This window comes from Polyodon spathula, chromosome 5, assembly GCF_017654505.1.
Source record: "Polyodon spathula isolate WHYD16114869_AA chromosome 5, ASM1765450v1, whole genome shotgun sequence".
NCBI lineage: Eukaryota > Metazoa > Chordata > Actinopteri > Acipenseriformes > Polyodontidae > Polyodon > Polyodon spathula.
Window position 1 is genome coordinate 15,796,055 of NC_054538.1, and position 24,019 is coordinate 15,820,073.

Below are 24,019 nucleotides of genomic sequence, written 5' to 3' on the forward strand. Positions count from 1 at the left end.
AAGTATAATACAGTACAAAACCATGAATTGGTATTGCCCAGTAAATAAACATTAGAGACAGAATAGCATACAGTTTTCTGGGATGGTGTATTGGAAACCAACAGGATCTTCATTGACAGGTAAGACATGCCTTCTGTGTGCAGGACATGAAACCACAAATCTGATTTGCTATTCAGCTGTGCTAATCAGAATAAGAAAAATGGTCCGGTCTTAATTAAGCATGCAGAATTTTCATTGCATTTTGTAATTCTTTTTGGAATGCATTGCCGAAAAAATGAAAATTCTATATCGAGTAATCTAATCTGGTAAATGTAAATAATAAATAAACAAATCTGACCCTTTTGCCGCCGCTGTTGTTTTGGGAAAGAAGAGGACAATTGTTTTGTGGTTTTATTAATTATATTTTTGATGCAATTTTATTATCACAGAAAATCCTTGACCCCTACAATAGTAGATGCCTTTAGTTTGCAAGGCATTTTAATAAATTGTATGCTGGCATCTTAGTTATTGACAAGTGTGAAAAATAAAATTATGCAAGTATATAATATTCCTTGGGTGTAATGACACACAGCTACAAATGAACTTGTAACCCTCATCCTGTACTAGAGCACAGAGGTTACCAACATGTGGTCTGTGAGCAAATCCCAGGTTTACCTTAGAAATCCCCAAAGTAGCGTTCCGGCTGCATCTACATATTTCCGTACGTCCAAACGAATTATCTTCTACTGTACTTTATCTCAGCATATCATCAAAAAGCGCTTCCTAACATCTTAGTTGCTGTTTGGGTCAACTATATTTAAAGCTCAAGTGCATGCAGTAATAAAAAAGTATGAGTCTTTCATAGATTGAAGTGTAATTATAAGTCTTTCTTGGTTCCGTGCAGTGGTGGTTGGGAACTGGTCTAGATGCTACTGCTGTACTGAGGTTGCTGTACCATGCTTGCTAAAAATCAAGTCCCTAAGCTAGAGGCTTATCTGATAATGCATTTTTATGACATAATATTCCTGAAGTCTGACAGCTTTGTTATGAAGAGGATGATTTCATATAGAACATCATTATTTAGTTGTGTTTTTTTTTTTTTTTTTTTTTTTTCCCTATCTGATCAGTCTATTTGTTCCTCTTTTTAAAACTTGCTAAAGCTGTCTGACTGGCCAACTGAACTGATATTATTATTCACCTCCTCAATTATGTGATTATGCACTATTTAACAAATTCTCAATCCAGTGTTTTTGAAGCAAGTACAAACTGCTTTACTAGAAACTGCAATCTCCATATTGTCGATGCCTGTTGGACCAAGTTTCCAAAAAATGTTTCTAATTATTCCTTGTGAAAAACCTTGGCTGACAAACGAACGTTAGACCATTTGATTTATTTTGCTGCTGCTGATTTGAACTCAGTCCAGCGTCTGCCATCAGCAACAGCAGGGCAGTGTTTAGTGAGTTGTTACTAGAAGTTAATGGTAGCCTTTCAACAGATGACTGAGCTTAATGAACCACTGAGTGGAGTAATGTCACATCAGATGTGCAGTTGAGATTGAGTATTGGTAAGATGTTGTCACGGCAGGCTACAGCTCGTCCTGTGTTACCACAGCAAAACACATTCTGTGTTACCACAGCAATGAGAAAAACAAAGAAATGACACCAAAATGTATTTTTTTTTTTTTTTTTTTTTTTAAATGAACAAACATATTGTCATTGTGAGCCATAATTTATGAGCTTATGGTAAATTACATTATTTAAGTCATGACCAGGGTTTTCAAAATAAGATGGTGATCCACTGGCTAGTACTATATTTGTGACTGCTACTTTTTAAAAAAATGTTAAGATTAATTTTGGGTATTATCATTCCATATTTTGCCGTAAGGCAATATATAGTATATAAATAGCTATACATTTGCACCAGAAAAAGTGTATTTTCTTTTGTTGTCCTATCATAAAAATATGTACCCAGTTGCATGTCAGAGATATTTGGGGTTCATGTATAGAGGCTGTTCATTTTTAACAAGAATGTCATGATGGGTTGTCAACTGATATACAAATACAAGCAGAGAGGTGCTGTATTAACACCAGCAAAATATGGTCACCCCAGTTTCATCCAACAGTTGTTATGGTGACCAAACATGTGTGAGTACTGTTGTGTAAGAAAATTGCTTAAAATGAACAATTGCTTTCAAGAAATTTAGAACAGCGAAAAATAAAAATACACTTAAGGTTTGTGTGTTGCACACATCATGCCATTTAACAAAATGCTATGAAAACTTAACTTAAAGAAAATAATTTTAATGGAGGGCTGTAACTGTAATAAACCAACATTTGTCTTTCATCAGTCAAGTCATAGAGTGCCTCAATAAAAACAGATTTTTTTTTAGTCTTTAGCAGCTGCAACATTGTTTACTGTCAGGAGTTTAAGGATTATTTGTGCAGCAGATTCCCTGGTTAGATGATGAGCTGATAATATCGCTTCTGCTGAAGCACGCATGGTAATTGAAGACGTTACCAAAATGAAAAACAGTAATGTAGCGCAAGTTTTGTACTAAAAGAGGGTCAGCTGTTGCAGGGAAAACAAAGTTGATTTCTAAAATTGACCAAAAAGGTGAAAACAGAATGCATAGAAATACTTAATTAGGAAGTGTACTGCTGAGAAAAAAAAAAGAAAATAAGTATTTAGGGAATTAAAAATGAAATGTACTGACTGCAGTAAAAAAAAAAAAAAAAAAAAAAAAAAAACCTGCCATTTCACTAAATTTAGCTCTGATTATGCTAATGAAAATAAAATGTATGACAAGTTGATGGCTGTGGTGTATTTAATACTGAAAATAGCAGAATTAACATGCTGCAATTTAAACTTGTTTTTACTGAAACGTAAACTGCAACGTGCAACGTTAAGAGCTGTTTGTGTTACATGCTTGACTAACACTGAGCGTGGCAGCTGCAGCATGCTGTTCATATTACAACTGTACACAATTCAAGGTGTGGTCAGCAATTTCACACACATTTTCAGATCTTGAATTTCAGTCTTGTATTACAGAGGCCTTGATGTTTCAAAAAAGTAAATTGTTCTTGTTGATCTTGCCTTGCTGTGAGAAGTGCTGAAATAACTCATTCATTGACTTTGTCAGACACTACTAGTCTACCACATGCTTAAACCAGCCAAAAGTGTGCCAGAATACACTATTTTAATCCCTTTTCAAACATTTTTCAGTGTGTGCACCACGATGAGATCGGTGCCCCTACTACCTTGTAAGTGATTAAAACTAAATGGAAACCCTGCATTAATATGGTTTAATGCAATGGTGAAGTAAATCATATAAGGCTCTAAATAGAAAAATACAAATCTTGATTTTGAATGACACAATCCGATTATCACAATGGTAACCAAGCACAGTTCTTCTTTTTACTCTTGAATTTAACTAACCATTTCATGCAGGTCACCCCCCTCTTTTAAGCTGCGCTTTATTTGGCTTGTTAAGAACAGTGTGCATTTTTTCCTCACCATTCTTCTCTCTTTTTTTTTTAAATATAATATTAGTTTTATTTCTGTCTGAAAACCAATCACTTTGAAAAACAAGGGTACTCCAAGATTGACAAACAGAAAGTGATATTTAATATGCTTTTCTCTTATCTGTCTGTGATAGGTGCCAGGCTTTGCATTTATTAAATTCACATTGGCAAGTGTGGTTCATAAAACCAACAGTGATCTATCTACAGTGGCCTTTGGACTAACCTGTGTGACCTGTTATTTACCGTTTTGTAAACCATTATATTTCAATGCAACTTTAATATTTTGTGTATAGTATAAGTTATCTTAATCCTTTTACTTTTGTGTTTTTTTGTATTGTACATATGATGTTACATCCAGTATTCAAATACAGTGGTTAACAAGACAAAATACTATCTGTTAAGAAATAAAATTGTCGATTATAATGATTTATTTATTTTTCTGGTACAATACTATGGAGGATGTTCCATGCCGAAATTAAGAATAAATAAATAAATGAATGAATAAATAAATAAATAAACAAATAAATAAATGTAGAAATAAATAAATTAATAAATACATGTTGAAATAAAAAAAATCTATGGGCATTTTATTTATTAATTTATTTATTTCACTTTTGCCACTTGCTTTTTACATGTCACTCTGTTCATTTACATTTCAGCTACAAAATTTCCTTTTCTGCTTTGCAATTTACATTTCGATGTGACTGTAGCTATTTCTTTTTACATTTCACTGTGCCAAAACTACTTCTGTCAATCACACCCAGTGGGCGGTATCAACAACTCCATTGGTTAGAAGAGATTGTTGCACCCATAGGTATGGTTGCACCCATAGGTATGGTTCCACCTCCCTGATCCGGGCATGCACAATCGATGTTGACATGACAAGTTTTCTCAAAGTTATACTGCGAGTTACATATAATCTGTGCAATATTTTATTGAGCTTACTGAAATATTTGTGTCCCTGTTTGCCACTCATTGGCACTCCCAATTCATTTCACGTTGGATCCCGTAGTGTTTGTGTAATAATATAGTAGTTAGGGACTTTGGAAACTTTTGTTTTTTTTACTTATATCGTAAATTACCAAAACACGGTACACACACACACAGACACACACGCACGAATGCCCCCTTGCCCCACTAACCTGGGGCTTAACCTTATAATTATGATTTTACACAGTAAAAATATATCATAGTTCAGAGATACAGAGTTTGCATCAATTTGATTTGCAAGTGTCATGTCATTTTTGCTGCAAATTATTTCAAATTAAGTAGTGAGACCCTACAAACATGTATGTGTATTTCACAACAACAACAAAAAAAAAAAATACGACCCAGAACAGGCTCTGTTTGCTAAACTGTAACTTTAGTCAAATTAGTAAGAATTTTACTGCCAACAATCAACTATTGGGTTAGCCAGTGGCCGGCATTAACGGTATTGGCTAATCATCAGCCAGTGGAGTTGTTGATACCGCCCACTGGTTGTGATTGACAGTAGTAGTTTTGGCACAGTGAAATGTAAAATAGCTAGCGTCACATCGAAATGTAAATTGCAAAGCAGAAAAGGAAATGTTTTGGCATGGAATATTCTCCATACAATACAATAATTTTTTTGCACAATAAGCTGACCCATTGGCCTTGCCAGTCAGACCCTTCAGTGCAGCCAGCTATAGCTTATAAACAAGACAGCCAGGGAGCCCCGAATGAACAAAAAAAAAAAAAAAAATGACTTTATTTTGTTGTTTTAAACCTTTCAGCCTTTAGTTTGTATCTATTTGTAACGTTTCTAAAAGGTGGTATTTAGGGCTGTGTCTGAAGGTACGTTCGCTAGCCAGGGATTTGAAGATTGTTTTAAACCTTCGAAGGTTTGTCATACAGGTTCACGCACTGTGTGTGTGTGTGTTTGTTTTTTTCTTCCTATTAACAGAAACTGCTTGACAATGTGTGAATACTATAAATCACACATTAAATGTAACTCGCATGCAAAATTCAAAATTTTGATTTTTATAATGCATATTACGTAAACAAAGTTGTTAATAAAGTCCGCTACCACATCATTATACAATTACGTACAGCTAGAGCAGGGTATAGTATCTGAAGCAGTGGGCTCGTACCTCTAAGTGGCTGTGTTGCTTCAGTAAAATATGTACTGAATACCTAGTGTACAAGACAGTGTAAGAAAAGTGCTATGATAGAATAATTTCAAACATAAAAAAGATACGCTGACACTAATCATTTTAATTTCGAAAACTGAGGATCATACCCCCCCAACCTTTAATTTCTTCATTCTCCATCTCAACAGCAAAGCGTTGTATAGGGTAAGCTGTATTGAAAGAAATGTCTCAAAACCCCTCTGCTGTTTAAGATTTTTTTTGTAAATGCCCAGACAACCAAAAAAAAAAAGAAAGTTGAATGCAACCTGTGCAAGCGACTGGGGTCAGTTGACAAGTGTAAGTTCATATAATTATTAATATTATTAGTATTAATATTTTTAATAGTAGTAAAATGTGACTGATAAGCTGCTTGGAACGATGACTGTTAAATAAAGCTTTGTCCGCTGCAGTTGGTGCTGCTGCAATGCAAGCTTACTGTATAGATTGCAAGCAGGTTAAATTACGTGTAAATAAACGTAATTGTATTTTAATTTTTATTTAAATTATAAAAACATGATTAATGTTCTGTATAACATATTGTTAAACTACATGTAAAATGTTTTATTCCATTTATATGGATTACCTGTAAAATAGCAGGATTTTCAATAAAAAATAAACAAGTAGCTGTGGTGACGTCACCAATAAATTATGCAAATGAGTACCATCGGTAATGTGTTACTAACCTTCGAAGGCCAAAATGTACCCTTCGTTGCAGCTTCTAGTGGTATTTAGATTCTCCATTGTTTTATATTATTTACGTTTTTAAATGTTCACATTGAACTGTTTTTTGCAATAAAACAAACAGGTGTCAGCAGCAGTGCTCCCTCATGACCCATGGTGGTTGACTCAGATTCCTAGGCTTCCATTTATTCAAGGCTTTTATCTGTGTCAGGTAGATTGCCCTGTGTTTTCAGGAAGTTTCAACACATTCTTAAGCCTTAGTCAGCTTTTTGTTTTTCTGCAAGAGTTTTAATTACTCCACTGATAGGAGATTTATCTCCTGTTCTTCTGTCTGCTCTCAGCATTGTGTCTTACTCTACATGGTTCAAATTAAACAAGTGAATGATGAAATCTGATGGTGCTGTGGAGAAAGAAACGCTGATTTATTATTATTTTTTCCCTTGTGATTTTTATTGTATTTTATTAGCTACATTTATATAGTAGAGGATTTTAACTCTCCAAGCTCTTTAAAAATCCAGAATTACAACTGAAAACTAAACTTCTAATGTTATATCTTTTTCGTTTACTTACTTAAAGCTTATAAGGTAACATGCCTTGAAATAAATAATTGCTGGAACACATTATTATTATTATTCTTTTTTTTTATTATTATTATTAAAATATATTTTTTGAATATTTCACTATCATTATTGTTTATTGTATATATGTTTATATTGTTGTTTGTTTTGTTTTATTATTATTATTTTATTTATTTATTTATATATTTTATTATTTTTGTTTGAATATTTCACTATCATTATTGTTTATTGTATATATGTTTATATTGTTGTTTGTTTTATTATTATTATTATTATTATTTTTTATATATATATTATTATTTTTGTTTGAATATTTCACTATCATTATTGTTTATTGTATATATGTTTATATTGTTGTTTGTTGATTTTATTATTATTATTATTATTATTATTATTATTATTATTATTGAGTGTGTGTGTTTCCAGTGCAGCCTTTGCAGGGATGAGAGGGCAGTTCCCTTTGCCAATCAACTGCCAATTGTGTCAAACTGTTTTTGGATATGGTCCAGTGTGCACTAGACAGCTCCTAAACCCCCATGACGTGTCTTCAGCTGATTAAAACGCAAGACTTCAGACCACTGTTGCTGCCAATTTGTAAAGCTTATTACATCATTATAGTAATTAGAATAGTTTTAATCTTTATATTTTATATTGGTCGATTAATCATCCAATAAATTAATCACACTGGTTTGCCAGTGATATGAAATTGTATTCAGCTGTGGCTGGAATTAACAAATTTTGCTTCATAAAGTCAGATGAAACCTGCTGAATAATGTTATGTTAACATATTGAATTACATACCACTTTGACATTTTCCATATACTTAACGAAAAACGGACCATTTGAAAAATGGGACATTTTCTAAATCCAGCATGAAATACTGTACTACTGTTATGGCTTCCAGTAGGCTTTTGCAATACAATTTTGTATTTTCTTTGATTACATGATGTTAAATAAAAGATCTAAGTTATGTTCATATTTTTTTTTTATTTTGTTGTTGTTATGTCTCAGTCCTAAAATTTTAGGTGACATAAAGCTTTTGACTGTTGCTGTAGATCGCTTGCTGTGCTCCAACACACAACAATATGAATGGAATATCCAACTCCGTGAAATATTTTGAAACGCTGACAGTGGATGAAAGGCTACAGTATTTGAAAAAGCTATCAAACAGTTCTTGTATTCTAGCCGATCTATATGATCTAAAGTGATGTGAACATACAATTACAAGTCTTAACATAATGCTGTTTTACTGTAAATGCTTCATAATATAAACTAATGTTTAATGTACATATTAACTAACTGTTTTGTCAGGTTACATTTCAAAAATACAAAAATGTGCTTGTAAGATTGTGTGGAATGACTGGAATTGGGACTCTACTTATGACGCTCTTCTCTCATACCATTAAGTGACAGAAGGTTCTATTTTATTATTCATTTCTATATGGTTCTGCATTCACTGTGTTCTACCTCTGTGTCAGTCTGTGCTCGTAATAGACTTGGGCTGAGAGGTCTCCACTGTGCTGCTCTGACCATCAGTCCTTTTCGTCTCCAGTTGTGTTGTTATTCTTTCTTTGGCACAGCCTTGGGTTTCTGGAATGGCTTCCAGATTCCATTGTGTCATTATCAAGCTTCTCCGGGTTTGAAACTGCTGCTCAGTGTAATGTGCGTTTTGAGATGAACTTGTTTTAGTTGTAATGTAATTAAAACAGATATAAAATAGAAATCAGTATTTTTTATATATCTATAAAATAGATATATAAAATAGATATCTGTATCTTTTAATATATTTTGCATTGTTTGTATACGTGTGTTTTTATTGATATTGCCTGGATGTATTTTTATATTGTTTATTATTAAGTGTGGTCTGCTTAGGTCTCTCTTTATGCCGCACTAGTGAGATATACCTGTGCTGGCCCTGTGTGCACAAAGTGAAATAAATAAATATACGTATATTTACGTACATGTAATTTGACAGTTTGAAAATATCTTCTTGGATGTAATTGTAAGTTAGCTGAAGTGAGTCATTTAAAATATGAACTTAGTTTTTAATTGCTGTTTTTAGTATACTGTAAGCTATCAAGTTTCAGACTAACAAAGGTAATGGATGCTATTTTATTTAGGTTAGTTGAAGAGAAATGTATTGAGTGCCAGTTTATTTTAGTTAGCTGAAGAAAAAGTGCGACTTTATAGCTGTTAATTTTCTCATACCGCTTGAAAGAAATATGTTGAGTAAAAAATAATAAACTTACTTGCGACTAAGATGGTACGGTTAACTTGTAATACTGCTGTGAAAGGAAAGCACCGATGAGCTAGTGTTACAAGTTGCAGTCTTTTTTTCTTCATATTGGGTGTGCCTTCCAGCTGTCCTTTTGCCAAGCTCTTGAAGTATCTGCCACTATTTTTCGCCATTTTTTAATAGGTAGAAGATTAATTGATGAATCGTTTTTAATCAAAGCCCACTTGTGTGATTAATTAATAATAATAATAATAATAATAATAATAATAATAATAATAATAATAATAATAATGGAATAGGTCCATATTTCAACAGCATGTTCTGTTATAAATAGATGCTTTTTTAAACTCCAATCAGAATGGGGGGAGAAAAGTCACGTAAAAGGAAACAATGTGGGACAGTGATTTTAAACCACTCAGTGGGTGTTAGATGGCAGTTTAATTGCTGGCATAGAAGCTTTTTCTCATTTAAATGCACAGGAATAAAATCTGATAGGGTACTGAATAAGGTCTGTACTGTACAGGATGTAATTGTACTGTGTTACAAAAGTGTTAAAAAAAAAAAAAAAAAAAAAAAAAAGTGCAGTAATCTTTTTGCTTTTAGTAATTATTATATTCAGAATATCGATGAATATACTTCTGAAACTGGTAATGAGGCATGCACTTTTACTCTGCATGGAGATGTTAACTATTGCAAGGTAGATTACTTTTTTCCTCTTTTATATTGGACACTCGAGGAGATGGTCTTTGCAGTTGCCAGTGTTTTACCATGCGACTGAAATATGGCTGGGTGCAGTGGGAAGCTCTCTAGCTGTGCTGACAGGCATTAACCTGATGGAAGGCTAGGTCTGTTTTTTTCTTTTTAATCAAACATGAGCTCCTCACTAATCTGGGGCTTCAATACCAAAGCATGTCTTTTAATACTGAATTCATGCCCTGGAGGAGATAAGTTTGGCAGCTCCTGCAGAATTCCGCATATGTATTTTCTGCCCATTGATTTGAACTCTTCAATTAGTCACCTTAAGGCCAATGGAAGAGAGAGCCCTTATTAGGAAGCTAAATAACCAATGAAAAGTCTGTTTATTCTGTAATAATGTTGTCTTTACTGAACATTACGTAGTCCCCACCCTACAGCAACAAAAAAATCTATTTCCCAATTTTGTTCTGTGATCGAGACATCTGTTGCACCATAACATTTTTTCTTCAGAGCTAAAGTTGTAATACAGTATAATCCCCCAAGTTTGCATGCATCTTGTTTCAGCAGCCCTCTCCCAGTAGGCTCCTAAGAAACAATCTAATCATGGAATCTGTGCTCATCGTGAAAAAAAACAGACATAGAACAGCACAAATAAATGATGTCAGTGAAGGGAAAGTTTTTAAAAAATAAATAAATAAATAAATAAATAAATAGTTACATTTTCAGTCAAACTGGCTGAAGATTTACCCATGGCTGGAGTTTAATAACAACAGTGATCAAATTAGTTGTTCAGTCTGCAGTGTGTCTGTGCAACTGTAGTTTGCTAACTGCAAGCCCACTTTATTAAAAAAAACTAAGTTGGCAGGCGTTGTGTGTATACGAAGATCACAGTCGGGAGTTTACAGAAACATCTGACCTGTGTTCAGCAGATAGACAGCAAGTGTTGCGCGTGTCTGTCTGTTCAAATGGGAAGACACTTCACTTTCAACATTGAAGATGTACAGTAAAGAAAGACTGCTTTACACACTCGAAATGGCAGGCTAACCAAATGTATGTACACTAAATATTGCTAACATATTCCCATATATTTTTCATTTTGACATCATAAAACTAGCACTGTAGTACACAAAATATAAAACTGATGAAATTCAACACTGAACGTATTAGTAGGATTTGACTTGTATGATCTCCAACACACGAGTCATTCATAAAATTTATGGGTACAGTGACCAGGGGAAGTGGTTCCGGAGAATAAGGGATTAAGACCTGAGGTGAAACATGCTCGCGCTTTGTAGGGACACTAAAGCCTGTTTTTTTTTGTTTGTTTGTTTGAAGCTAAAGAGGTCTGGGCAGAGTTTTACAGGAGTATAACATTTATGTTATTTTTTCCCCTTAGATTTTTTTGTTGTTTTGCTGGTATGCCATACCGTCAGATTATTTTTTCTTCATATACCGCCCCACTCTAATCACTGCTACTCAGTCTATAATGCAGGGAGCTGTTACTTGAATCATGCCATACATAGCTATTTGCTCTTTTTTTTAATTTTTTTTATTTTTGGGGGTGTAAGGATGTGAGCAAAACTAATAGTTATCTACCTATTTGTATGTTCATTTTTAGCATAGGTGTTTTGGGGGATGGCGTGCATGTTGACGTCATTCCAGAAGCAGGAAGAGGCAGACACTGCAGGTATGGTGCAAAAAGGCACTTGCTTGCGCCGGTTTATTGTAAAAATAAAAAGGGTGAACAAAACAAACACAACACAGGACACGGCACTGGTAGCCAAAACAAACAGACAAACAAAATGAATTAACACTAAACGAAACAGACACAAACAAACAGCGGACGAACAGACAAATCCGGTGAGTGAAATCAATTAATTTACCTTACTTTTCTTTTTGTTTTCTCCTTCTCCCCAACCGTTCTCCATTCACCGAACACACAACCCCGAGTGAGTGAAAACATGCTGCTTTTATGCGGCTGTACTGAGACTTGATTGCTAATCAATCCATTCAATTGGAGTCTGGGTACAACTGCACATGAATTTAATTAGTGCAGTTTCCCATTCTCACATATTATTACTTTACCTGCACGTGATGTGCTGTGCAATCCTCGTGCCTAAATTCAAATATAAATTTTAGATCACTCGTGTTACACAGACCCATTTATATCCAGTGCACCAATACCTATACACCAACGTTAACACACTACACGTAACATGCAACACACCAAATACACACAGGGGCAGAGCACATTGCCACAGGGGGGAATAACATCAAATAACATTGTATAGTATTGCAATTTTATGCATAGAATCAGACCTCCCTATACTGTATGTGATCATAGAATATGAGATTATGTAACTAAGCTGTAAGTTAAAAAAGGAATTTTACATATAGCTCTACATTATTTCAAGGATATTCACATGTATGTGAAAAAGCTGACAGAGAAACATCAACAATAAATTAAATTGCTGGTGCTAAAGAAATGGCCTGAAAACCCTCTGCTGTATTGATATTTTTTTGTGAAATACCTAAATGATCCAAACACAGTGGAATACAAACTGTGCAAGTGGCTGTTAACATATGAAGGCACAACCAATTTCTGCATTATTTGATGTAAGTTCACATTAATATTATTATTACTGTCAGGGATTAACTGTTGTTCTTACCTGAACATTCGGTAAATCTGAACACTTTTCTGCCGCTTTAGACAGCCCTTGTTTGGAAAAATCACACAGTGACACTGCCAGTGAACACATTTGATTGACAATTCCTGGAAGCGTGGTCCCATACTGAGCTCAGTCTAACAGCGTCCCTCCCTGTGTTTGCCCGTCATTAACCAATGGTACAGTACGTCTTTCTTGTGGCTTAGTGCTGGGAGGTGTACAGTAAAAAGAATGGCAATAATAATACATTAATAGAGTCCTTTTCTCACAGAACGAGATTAGACAGAAATCAATTGAATTGTGACAGAACGGGTCAGCTGTAAGCTTTTTTGAATGTAAGAGGCATTCCGGCAAGTGGCTTGGACACTGAGGCAATTGCCCCCGTTGCCGTTGGTTATTTCGCGCCCTGCAGGGTTATAATAACCCAACGTTTCCTCACACGGAGAGCATATTTTCTAAAATGAGTCCTCATCATGTGAAGCACTCAGGGAAGCATTTAAATCAATTAATCTACAGGAGGGTACAATCTGGTTAAAAGTTCTCTCTCTCACTCTCTTCTCTCTCTCTCAAATATTGTATTCTTTGTAATCCTTAAAATAAATTAAACCTCCTTTTGAAATTCCTGTTCGCTTTACAAGGCTTCCCATAAAGGCTCCTGCATTGCATTTTTATAGGGAAACCTCTTGCACTTTAGCAGTTTCTATGTGCAAGGAACTGAATGACTCGCTGTCTTTCTTTTTTGTGGCAGATCTGTCTGAAGCGTATTTTCTCACTTCACTGCTTTGAGTGAGTGCACACTTAGAGCTGGCTGATTAGGTGGTCCTATTGTTTTGAACAATGTATTGAATAGTGCAGCTGCGCAAGCAGCTCTCCTCTGTTTGACCCTTCTGGGGTTCATTTGTCAAACAGAGTGCTAGACTGTGGTACCTGTCGTTTAGGGAATGACAGAGAACTCTGTCTCTTAAATGCTTTGCATTCTGCTTTTGACCAATTTTATCGTGACACATGGAGAAATTAGACCATTTGTTTTTTCTTTTGCTCCACAGACCTGCCTTCACGGCTTTTGTGAATTCCAAAGTGTGCCATTTGAGGCATATGTTGAATTTAGTGCATCTTGATGTACACAACTAATAATAATTTAGTCTGCTGCGGCATTTCCTTTGCATTTTAGAACGATGTCAGCTAGTCAGCAAAGTCTATGTCTTGTAGACAAATGTTTCAGCAAAAGTGTAATTTCAAAACCTTGGAAAACTTTAATGTTTCTTAAGTTTTACAGTTATTGTGTGATGCTGTTTCAATTAAATTGTTTAAAAAAAAACAAAAAAAAAACAGGGAATGTTTCAAAACCACATTTGCTATGTTGTTGCAACAAGAACCGTTTGTTGCGTGTGTGTGTTTTTTTTTTTTTAAAAACACCAATCTGACAATGCTTATTTTCTTGTTGCAACGACAGTCGTTAACCTCTCTGTTTGTGGAATCCCCTGAACCTTTTCTCTCAAACTATCAAACCGTTTCTGAAAGCCACATGTTGAAGTGTATTTTTTAGTTTAGGTTCAGTGTCTTAGTTTGTTAAAAGACTAAACCCAAGCAGAAGAGCTATTGCACAATACTGTATTCACAACCTCCACTGGATGCAAATGTTAAATGCAGTAGCACATTCAAGCTATTTTGTAGGGGAGGTAGCAGTACTGTATTCTACGATAGAAGATCTTAATAGCCAAAACCTAATCGTTTCTTGACGAACACCCAACTTATGCAGTTATAAGTACTGTGTGCACATTTTTTGGTTTGACAATGGTTTTACTTAATTGGGTTACGTAGAATGCTGCAGGTTAAGCAAATCTAATTTTGCTGGATAATTGAATTTTTTAAATAGCATTAGATAAGACTTGCAAACACTGTAGGGGGAGTTTATTGTCCCTTAAAGTATCTTAACACTGGTATTTATTTTCAAATATTATCTCTTGCATACAGTAGAGTAGGGTTTCATAAGCTTTTTGTGTCTTTCTGTTTCTTTTTTACTAGCAATTGGATCCACAAAAATATAAATAATGTACAGTAAGCCACTGGAAATAACAGGAATACAATGCAGTTCATAAAATGAAGTGCTTATTTATTTTGTTGACTTTACCTTATTTACAGTGTGATTCTTAAAGACCCCCCCCCCATTATATATAAGTGAATGTCTTAAAGAAAAACAAAACAACCAAACTTCTGAGCTGAACGGAATCCTGATGTTCTGATCACGCTGTTTTTACATGTTCAGTAGTCCGTATCATTTTTGCATTGTGGCTCATTTCCACACAGACAAAAAAAAAAAAAGCTGCAGGTGCCAACTTCATCTTTTGGGGGTTTTTGTGGTGGTGCAGAAAGCTGAAGTGTTTGTCTTCTGGACTAAGTACCTTTTAAACTATCAAAGAATGCATGAAAAGTACCCAAGTTGTGGCTATAAAGTGAAATGTAATTTGTTTGCAGTGTATTGCTACAGTGTAACCAGTAACCTGCAGAGTATGTGACTCAGAGCAATTGTATGATTCGTTTGGTCCCCCAACAGTTTTTTTAGAGTTAAACGCATTGTAATGCATGTAATACAAGCCTCCCTTGGTTGGTGCTTGCTCAGCAGTAATAATTTGTTTGTTTTATTTTTTCACAAATTTCATTTTATCTGCTAAAATGTCTTTTATTACATATACACATTTATAAAATAACTCAACAGACAGTTATAAATAAAAACAAAGTATACATCATGTTTTAATTATATACATATTTATTAAACATCTGCTTTTTTTTTTTTTTTTTACATTTTGACAAATGGAACTAGCAAGAAAAATAATTTAGTTACCCTAATTTCTCATTAGCGGCAGTAACGGTAACGTTCGTTATTAATTGTTCGTTATTAATTGTTCGTTATTAATGAATTGCCTATTTACAGTTAATACTGCCCATGCCCTATATAAAAATACAATATGAAAAAATAAAAATATATAATTATACTGCTCTACTATTGTGGGGCTGTCATAATTGCACAATCTACCCATTAGAAAAACGATAGGATTTGTATTTCAATCCCATAGCACTGAAGCAGTATACAGCAAGCTTGGGGTTTCCCAGTATTTAAACACTAAGCAAAGCAGATTCATCCATTTCAAATTTATTCAAAACCCAAACAGCACTTGCGCTAGTGCAAAGTGTGCACCACTTCAAATAACACAAAGAATTCACATACCAATGAAAAATACAAGCAAACAAGCCACATTTTCCCCAAAAGGAATAAACAGCTAATGCTTAACGACTGTATCTATTGACTCCCATTCCAGCTGCCAGTTGCAAAGCCTACACATCATTATTTTGTCATCGTGCACTGCACCTGCACTCTGAAACAACTGCTCCACCTCTGCAACGGTCTCCCTCTGGAGGGGGAAGTGAAGCTCACTTTCCAACGTCAGAGGCCCAGCCGTGCTGACCTCGTCCTCTGCCAGGAAGGTTCTCTGCAAGCCTAAGGGGACCCCCAACCAAGCCTATCATAGCTGTCTTTCGTTTTCCCATTGACTCACCTCTAGGTTCCCTTTGAGGGAAATATCGGTTGCTTCCCAGCCTTGGAGGCTTGTTCAGTCTCGCCTCAGTGAGCCCAGGGGAAAACTCTGCAATCACAAAGCAATCTCTAAGTCACAAAACCCTTTTACTATCAGTTCCTGCAGTTCTCCTTCACGCAGCCCTATACTGGGAAGCCCAGGCACTTGCTGTGTCTCTGGGACAATCTACAGTAGGACTGGCAAATAAAAAGAGGCTGCCTGTATCTGTACTGTATCAAAATACGTTTTTCTTTCAGTCGTGTTTTGAGGAGAACACCTGGTATTGAAATAGGAAAAGAGTAAATGAAATAAATAAACACAGCATTGTTGATGCAGCCAGTATACAAACTGAATCGTTGCAAGTATTTCAAGCGAGGCCAAATGCAGCCGATATATAAGAAAATGCCTAAAAAAATGATTACTCTGCTTTATAATCAAAAACCTTCTGAAGCAGAACTTTTTTTTTTTTTTTTTTTTAAAGATCCGTTCTAGGATGCATTGCATTGAGAGTCCTGGAAACCTGAACTGCCCCAGACTGTCTCGGGGGCATTGTTGTCCAAGTGCTTAGCACTAATGTTTCTTCACTTGAAACTCATCCTGTTTTAAAGTGTTGTAGTCCTTGCAGGAAGCATGGGGATTCTTCTCCAGGAGCCTGGTTTGGGTATGTTCTGTACTGTATGATACAGCAGTGCTCATGGCAGTGCTTGAGTCCCAAAAATGAACTAAGAATAACATACAGTAGAAGCCCGTTTATCCGAACAGATGGGGATAGCAGTGGTTTGTATTAATGAGCATGCAGATGTTTACAAAAACAGCAATACACATACATGTATTGCATTATAAAGGTTTATTTTAAAATGAGTATTTTTCTGATAGCCCCAAACCTTAGTGTTACACTGATTAATGTCACTCTACAAAGCACATCTGACAGCGGTACTGAAGTGTTAGATACATTAAATGTAAAACTCCTTCAAACAAGTGAAGCACTGTTTTTATTTGTATGTACATACATATCAGTTCATTGCTTTTGTGTTTTTTTTTTTAGTTAAGAAAAGGAAAAACTATAAACAGAATACAGTACTGAAAACAAGTTTCAACACTATTCTCAAAACATCAGGCTCTGTTCCAGAGTGCTGTTGGTCCTACAGTTTTACACTTACATTTGTGTGGATATTTCCCCCAAAATAACAACAGAGTTTATGACATTTGATAATACAGCATCACCTCTTTCTGAACAGCTTGTCTGTACAAGTTTAAATTTCAAATGCAATTAACTAGGGTTCTTTGAACTTGAAGCAAATGTGGAAGTGACTGTAAATCATGGTCAGCACATACTAGGATAGAAATAAAAATGATATCCTTCTTCCCACAATATATAATGAGTTAAAGTTAAATAAATGAATGTGTTATTTTGTTATTTTTTATTTTTTTTACGTTTTGCTTTTGTAATTTCTAAATATTCTGTATATAAATCAGTGGTCACTAACCACAAAAATAAATGTTACATCTCTTAACTTTAATACATATATCGTAATACTATTGTATCAAACATATATTAATTAAAAATATAAAAAACTTCATGAATTTATATACATTTTTCACATGTGTGTGGTCAAATTCATACATAGTTTGGTGGAAAACCATTTATATTTATTTTTCGGAAAGGTTCCAAAAAGCGGCGACACTGTGTTCCGGCTACCAAAAAAAGTGCAGTAACAACGTTCTGGTGCGTTCCGCCAGGACTCGAGCACTGGCTCGTCGCCCTTCAGAATCACATTCAGTGTTATATTGTGGAATCTGATGAGATAGGACTGTAGTTGCTGCCAGCCCTTTCACAGCCTCAGCTCCAGATATAACAGGTTTCGGATTGATTACCTTCCCAGATGCTACGCTGGAGGAATTAAGATCCATCAACTTGCTGCATTCTCATCCCTGGTGCTGCGATTTGAACTTGTCACTCAACATTTTTTTGAGGATTCTGGAACACCCAATTTTAAACCTCTCTAAGTTAGACACTAATCACAATTACAATTAAATATATTCTCTCCCTTCCAGTAATGTGCCTATGGCTTGAATTACTGTAAAATGTACATTTCAGCACTTTACATGTTGCCTGTAGGTGCTCAGTCAGATTATATTTGTGACAATAGTGGAGCAAAGATTGTATTGTACTTATTTAGAGTGGCTTAATATTTAGTGGCAGTTTAAAAAAAAATGAAACATTTTACTGAATGATTGCCACATGAACTATTAAACACTGTATTAATGGTTAGATATTTTAAGAAAAAAAAATATTGGCCTTTTTATGCTGGTTGTATTAAGAGCACTTTCTGACATTTTGAATACATAGAATATATTTGTTCAAGCTCTGTCAATGGCTTGAAGGTTACTTTTGTACAGAGGGAAGACAAATCTAAACCTGTAAATTTATTTCATTGGTAGACTAAACTTTATTTTTTTAGTTCTTTTTACCCCTCTACTTTTTTTTTTAAAAGGTCACGATTTTAGAACATATGTCATATTTTGCCCTTTTAAAACGTTGTCATAACAGGACTAACCTTTTAAGACTGTGTGACATTAGTGCATTATGCTCTCCTTCCCCTCTCGGGGATCAGCTGTCTATGTGGTCCTGCAGTGTGCTGGAGGGAATAGGCAACATGGCTAGCAAACCAAGGCTGATCCAAGAAGACAAGAATTTCTACAATACAGAATCTATATTGTATCAAAATAAATAAAGTAATAATAATAAATATGTGCTCATGAAATAGTATTTTCAGTTAAAATTGGTAATGGAATCGCTGAAGTAGGGGTCTTGTAGCCTCAAGTGGAGATGTTGTTGCATTAAGAAAGTAATGCTTAAATCAATGCATTGTGATGGTTGAACAGCAGCTCCTCTCGTTCATTAGAAAGGCAGACTCCATTATACAAATGTTCTGTTTTACTGTACTGTAGCTGTCTGATTTAAAGAAAATGGAGGATAAAAAAAGTGAGCACTTGAGTTTTATCTTCACTTCTACCCCAGTCCCCCCACACACTTCATCCATGCATATGATCCTCAGGGTGGGTGGTGCCACACACCAACTAGCATATCAGCACTGGGAAGCTTCCTTTCTCTAGGGGATAACTGCATTTGGAACATAATTCAGAGTCAAATAAGGGAGATTAATGCCATCTCCTGAGTTCTAACAAAAAACTGAAAGATTATTATCCTTGTGCTAACATAAAGCTATCGTCCCCAAAAAAGCTGCAGTATGTTGGGATACAGCAGTCCATCTGCGTGCACAGTAGGTTGATGAAATCAATCGAGATATTTTCTAAAATATAAATGAATATTGAGCTAGTATTGAAGGTTTTTTAAGTTGTGGTTATAGACAAAGGATATTTGGTGTGCTAAGCATGTGCTATTAATTGAAAAACAGTTTAATTGCTGTTAAAATAGCACAGGTGAATATTAGCTGGATCAAGCCTTTCAGACAGGGGATAGGTTAAGCCTAGGGGTGAGTTTCTGTGCTTTATTTACACTGTTATGGCATTTGGCATGCGACTAACAATTTGTCTCTGCATTTTCCATTTCATGAAATGCTGGACCTGCTTCTGTACATGTTACTGCGTGCATGTTAAATCTGGGTTATTTTGATTATGGTATCTGTTGCTTTCCAGCATGCTGTGTTTCTGTTTGACTGATTTGGTGCTGTTCTGTTCTGTTTTTTACAATACTGTGGTAATTATCATAAGAGAAATCATATTCCAGTAAAGGTAGCAAGGTGTTTACTTTCCAGTACCTTTCCCTCCTGGGTTTACCCTAGTTTCTTTTGAATCCCAGAAAAGCCATCTGCTACAGTATGTTGATAGCACACCTGGGAAAGAGAGTGCTTTACACACTGAATTAGACGTACTGCCTTCCAGAAAATATTTACCAGCCACAAAAACGGGTTTAGTGCCATGTGTGTAGCAGACAGAATTATGACACGCTCCTTTTTTTTCCCCCCCCCAATTTCGTGTCTTGTTATTCCAGGGCCTTCAGAACACAGAACACAGCTCAAGCATAGAACAGTCAATTTCAGTTTGGTTTTAGGTCACTGCTGTTAATATTAAGCTTTGGACGTCTGACTGCCTACTGCCAGATTAGAACATGTACATGTAAACAACTTAAATCTGAGCTTCTCCCACATTGCCCTGTGAGAGTGCCTCAAACCAACCGTGAAGGCACTTTTGTCTTCATGCCCATTGAGGTTTGCCCCTCTTTTTGCCTATAAAAGGTGCCCAGTGCTAATTTTACCAGATAGTAGTGGCACTTTAGTGATGTTGATTACCGATCCAGTTAAGGCGACCTGAATTCAGTAGGGCAGTGCAACAACTAGCTCCTTTTTTTTTCTTGTAATAGTAAAGAATGGAACTGTTTTTCATTCTTTAATAAATGATACTGTACAGAAATGTACCTTTTTGTTTTACACTGTTGGTTGATTCACTGCTTAGTTTTTTTTCTTCATTGTCAAGCACTTGTGCATCGGTGCAATTGAATCTGAGGCTGTTCATGCTTCATTAGTCGCGTGTTTAAGAAGTTTACAGAGCCATCAATACAATACAATACAATACAATACAATACAATACAATACAATGTGCTCGTCTATAGCGCTCTTCATGTGAAGCATCCCAGGGCGCTTTGCAACAAGACCCAAAAACAAATGGATAACAAGCCAGCCTAACAGTAAGCGTGTGAAAACAGATATGTCTTTTAAACCTGACTTAAAAGATTCAATTGTCTGCACCTCTGATATCACTGAATAGAGTCCCAGAGACGAGGCGCGCAACAACTAAAAGTTCTTCCTCCTCCTGACTGAATACTGTATCCCTTGATAGACCGTGTTGTGATGGTGATGGTGGTGGTGGTTGTGTGTCGTCGCCCCCCCCCCCCCCCCCCCCCCCCCCCCCCCCCCCAATCTCATTTAATGTTTACAGAGTCTGACTTAATTCACCTTTGTGGCAGATTTAATTAAATATTGAAGTGTTCATTATATGGATCAGCGTTTCCTTGACCTGTATCTGAATTGTGTGAATTAACCGTAGAATCCTATGTTGTTGTTGATAGAATTGACCTGGAACAAGTTAGCAATTCAGCTTAAATTAATTTCAATTTGAAGTTAAATAAAAAAGATTACATTTATGTGAAACATCTTATTCGATGGCAGTAGATTAATAGACATAAACTGTAACTAAACTAAAGGCCTTTTTGTTTTGTTTGTTTTTTTTTTTTTTTTTTTTGCAGATTTCTGGTATATCGCCAGGTGAAAAACAGTCACAAGGGCAGATTCTTCCTCCAAATGTGAGGTGGGGACAAACCCCCATTAACCAGTGCACACCGTGGGAGACTGATGAACCTCCTGCAAAACAGATAAGGGAGAATGAAGGCACAGGTATGCACATTCTGTTAAACCCTACTGTACCTTGAAGTACAATGCACAAATTATTTTTGTTTTTGCTCTCTAAAAATGTTTGCCGGAAGTACAGTACTGTAACTTGTATCTCAAAGGAATCTCTGTTTTAAACATTACTTGTGCTCTAATGATCATGATAACACTTCATTTTGTACGTGCTGCTAAGTTCTGATACTGAAGTTTGCTGCTGCTTTTCATTTCTCACACTTCAGTAGTTTTATTCTTACAAGTTGAAACCCATCCTTCCCTCGGGCTCAGAGTCAAGGGTTCCTGCTGTGCAGATTTATTTATTTATTTTTTTCCCCCTGCTTGAATGCACAGTGCAGTGGATCATCGTTGGTATTGTGTTGCACATGATAAAGCTCCTCTTGTGACATTCTGCTCACGTTAACAAAGTGGGACCAAATTGACAGAGCACACTGTTACTGGAGGAGCTTTGTTCTGTGCATAATATTGCATACTAATGACATTTCCCTCTGAAGTGTATTCAGCCTTAAAATCTGTACCAAACTTTAGTCACACTGCAATGCAAATTTTTTTTTTTTAAAAATAGAAGTTGCAGAAAATACATGCAACACAAAAACCACTGTATCCATTTGTGTCATGTCTTTTTTTATGTTAGATTGCAAGATATACAATACAATATGAGCTTTTATGTTGAAGTGCCTTTTAATGTTACTCCAAAGAGTAAGGTTACAAATAAAGTGAAAGAAACGATTACTGGCCATGCTTTTAACAATTGTTGATTTTAAAGTATTGCAGAAACCCAAGTTGCTATATTAAGAGTCTATGGGGCCTTCATCTAAAAGTATATTTTAGAACAAAACTAGAAAACCCCAGCATGAAAAACAATGTTGTTACAACTCAACGGTTTACACCGATAAAGCTACATTAAACCAATTACCAGTTATTTAATTTTCCATTCATCGTGGCATGTGTGTTTATTACCAACCACAGTATAATTTTCATATTACATACTGTTTTTTTTCCGTTGTCAGGTTCTGCACCGTGGGTTCCACCAGCAGCAGTCGTCAGCCAGGCAAACCTTTTAGCTCACACTTACGGAATGCCACAGCCTCCAGCTTACAGCCAAGCGGTGAATGTCCAGGCACCTGTAATGGGAGTTACACCCACTATGCAAACTCCTGTCCCCCCACAACACCAACTAATGACAGCACATTACCAGCTCCCACAACAACCTTCACAGCCTCTCACTAACATGGTCATGAACATGCAAAGTCAGCCTCTTTACACGAACAGTCATCCACCAATCACCATGTCCCCTATGACTGGGGTTTGTCAGGTGACCCACCCTGTTCACACTGTAGTAGGGAATGGTCACATGACTCGCCCTATGCTACAGCCTCCGCCTCTGCCCAGTAACCCACCAGTGACCAATGGGCAGACTGTCCCCCAACCACCTCCCAACCCTCCAGTCAATCAGGAGAACGCAAACGGGTTGCAGATGCTAAGGACAGTTGGCATGGGAAAGTACGAGTTTACAGATCCCTGGCACCCTAAAGGTAAGTGAATTAAGAGGTGTAATTTATGCCACTGACTTGTAGAAATTTTCACCAGAGGATGCAGAAAACCAAGCCAAGGCTTCCTGGTTTGTCTTTTCAAGCTGTGTGATGCCGGCCTTGTTGTAAAGATAAGTCTTTGTCTTGCTTGGTTTCAGTCACTCAGATCAAGCTATAAAAATGCTGCAGGAGATAATGCCCTCTGGACAGCAGGATACTAGGCTTAAAACAGCTGTATCCTCTGAGCTTTCATATCAAATTTAAAAGATCTGTAATTTAGATACCATATATAGCGTGTCATTGTTACTGTTTTACAGAGTTCATTTTGCTAACATGCTTTAGTTTAATTACATTTACAGAGAAACATCCACTGAATCTTAAGTGCTGGTAAGAAAACATGAACACAATGGCCTCTAATGCCTAAAACAATAATTCCTCCTGTAACGAAAACAGTAGCTGAATAAGACAGCACTTTTTATTTTTGGAATGTAGATAATCAAATATTTTGCCACTATCTTAAATTACTGAGTACTAATTGATAATGAAGACATGCAGCTGGCGGAAACCAAAATCTAAATTTGATTTATTTATTTTTTAAGAGGTTATGAAATTATATTTGTATTTATTTTATTTTTCAATAAATAAATAGTAAATAGTAAAATTCAATATTTAGTAAAAGCCTAAAAAGCACCAGAGTTTGGACTTATTCCAAAATAACAAAAACCAAGAATCCTTTGTGACAAAAAAAAATAATAATTACAAAGCCTTCAAGCCAAATTTTACAGGGATGATTTAATGAGATATCAGCTCCAGACCATGTCCAAGGATCACATCAGAAATACATACAAAACTTTTGATTCATTTGTTTGAGCTGCATACCATTTGATACACAGCTTGTTCTGACTTGAAGCAGAAACAAAGCAAGGCATTGTTGAAGTGGCAGGTTCATTTTCCAAATGTAACTCCATAGATTAAAGCCATGGCC

The 24,019-nt window shown here is 35.7% G+C and overlaps 1 protein-coding gene across 2 annotated transcripts in view; it reads left to right on the plus strand.

Moving 5' to 3' along the window:
• The window catches only part of LOC121315615 (kelch-like protein 29), a 135,214-nt gene that overhangs the window by 62,275 nt on the left and 48,920 nt on the right, over positions 1 to 24,019 (plus strand). For both annotated transcript variants that reach the window (XM_041249861.1, XM_041249862.1), the window contains exons 3-4: positions 21,346 to 21,493; positions 22,513 to 23,037. In XM_041249861.1, coding sequence (XP_041105795.1) covers positions 21,346 to 21,493; positions 22,513 to 23,037 — 673 coding nt within the window. The remainder of the gene's footprint in view (positions 1 to 21,345; positions 21,494 to 22,512; positions 23,038 to 24,019) is intronic.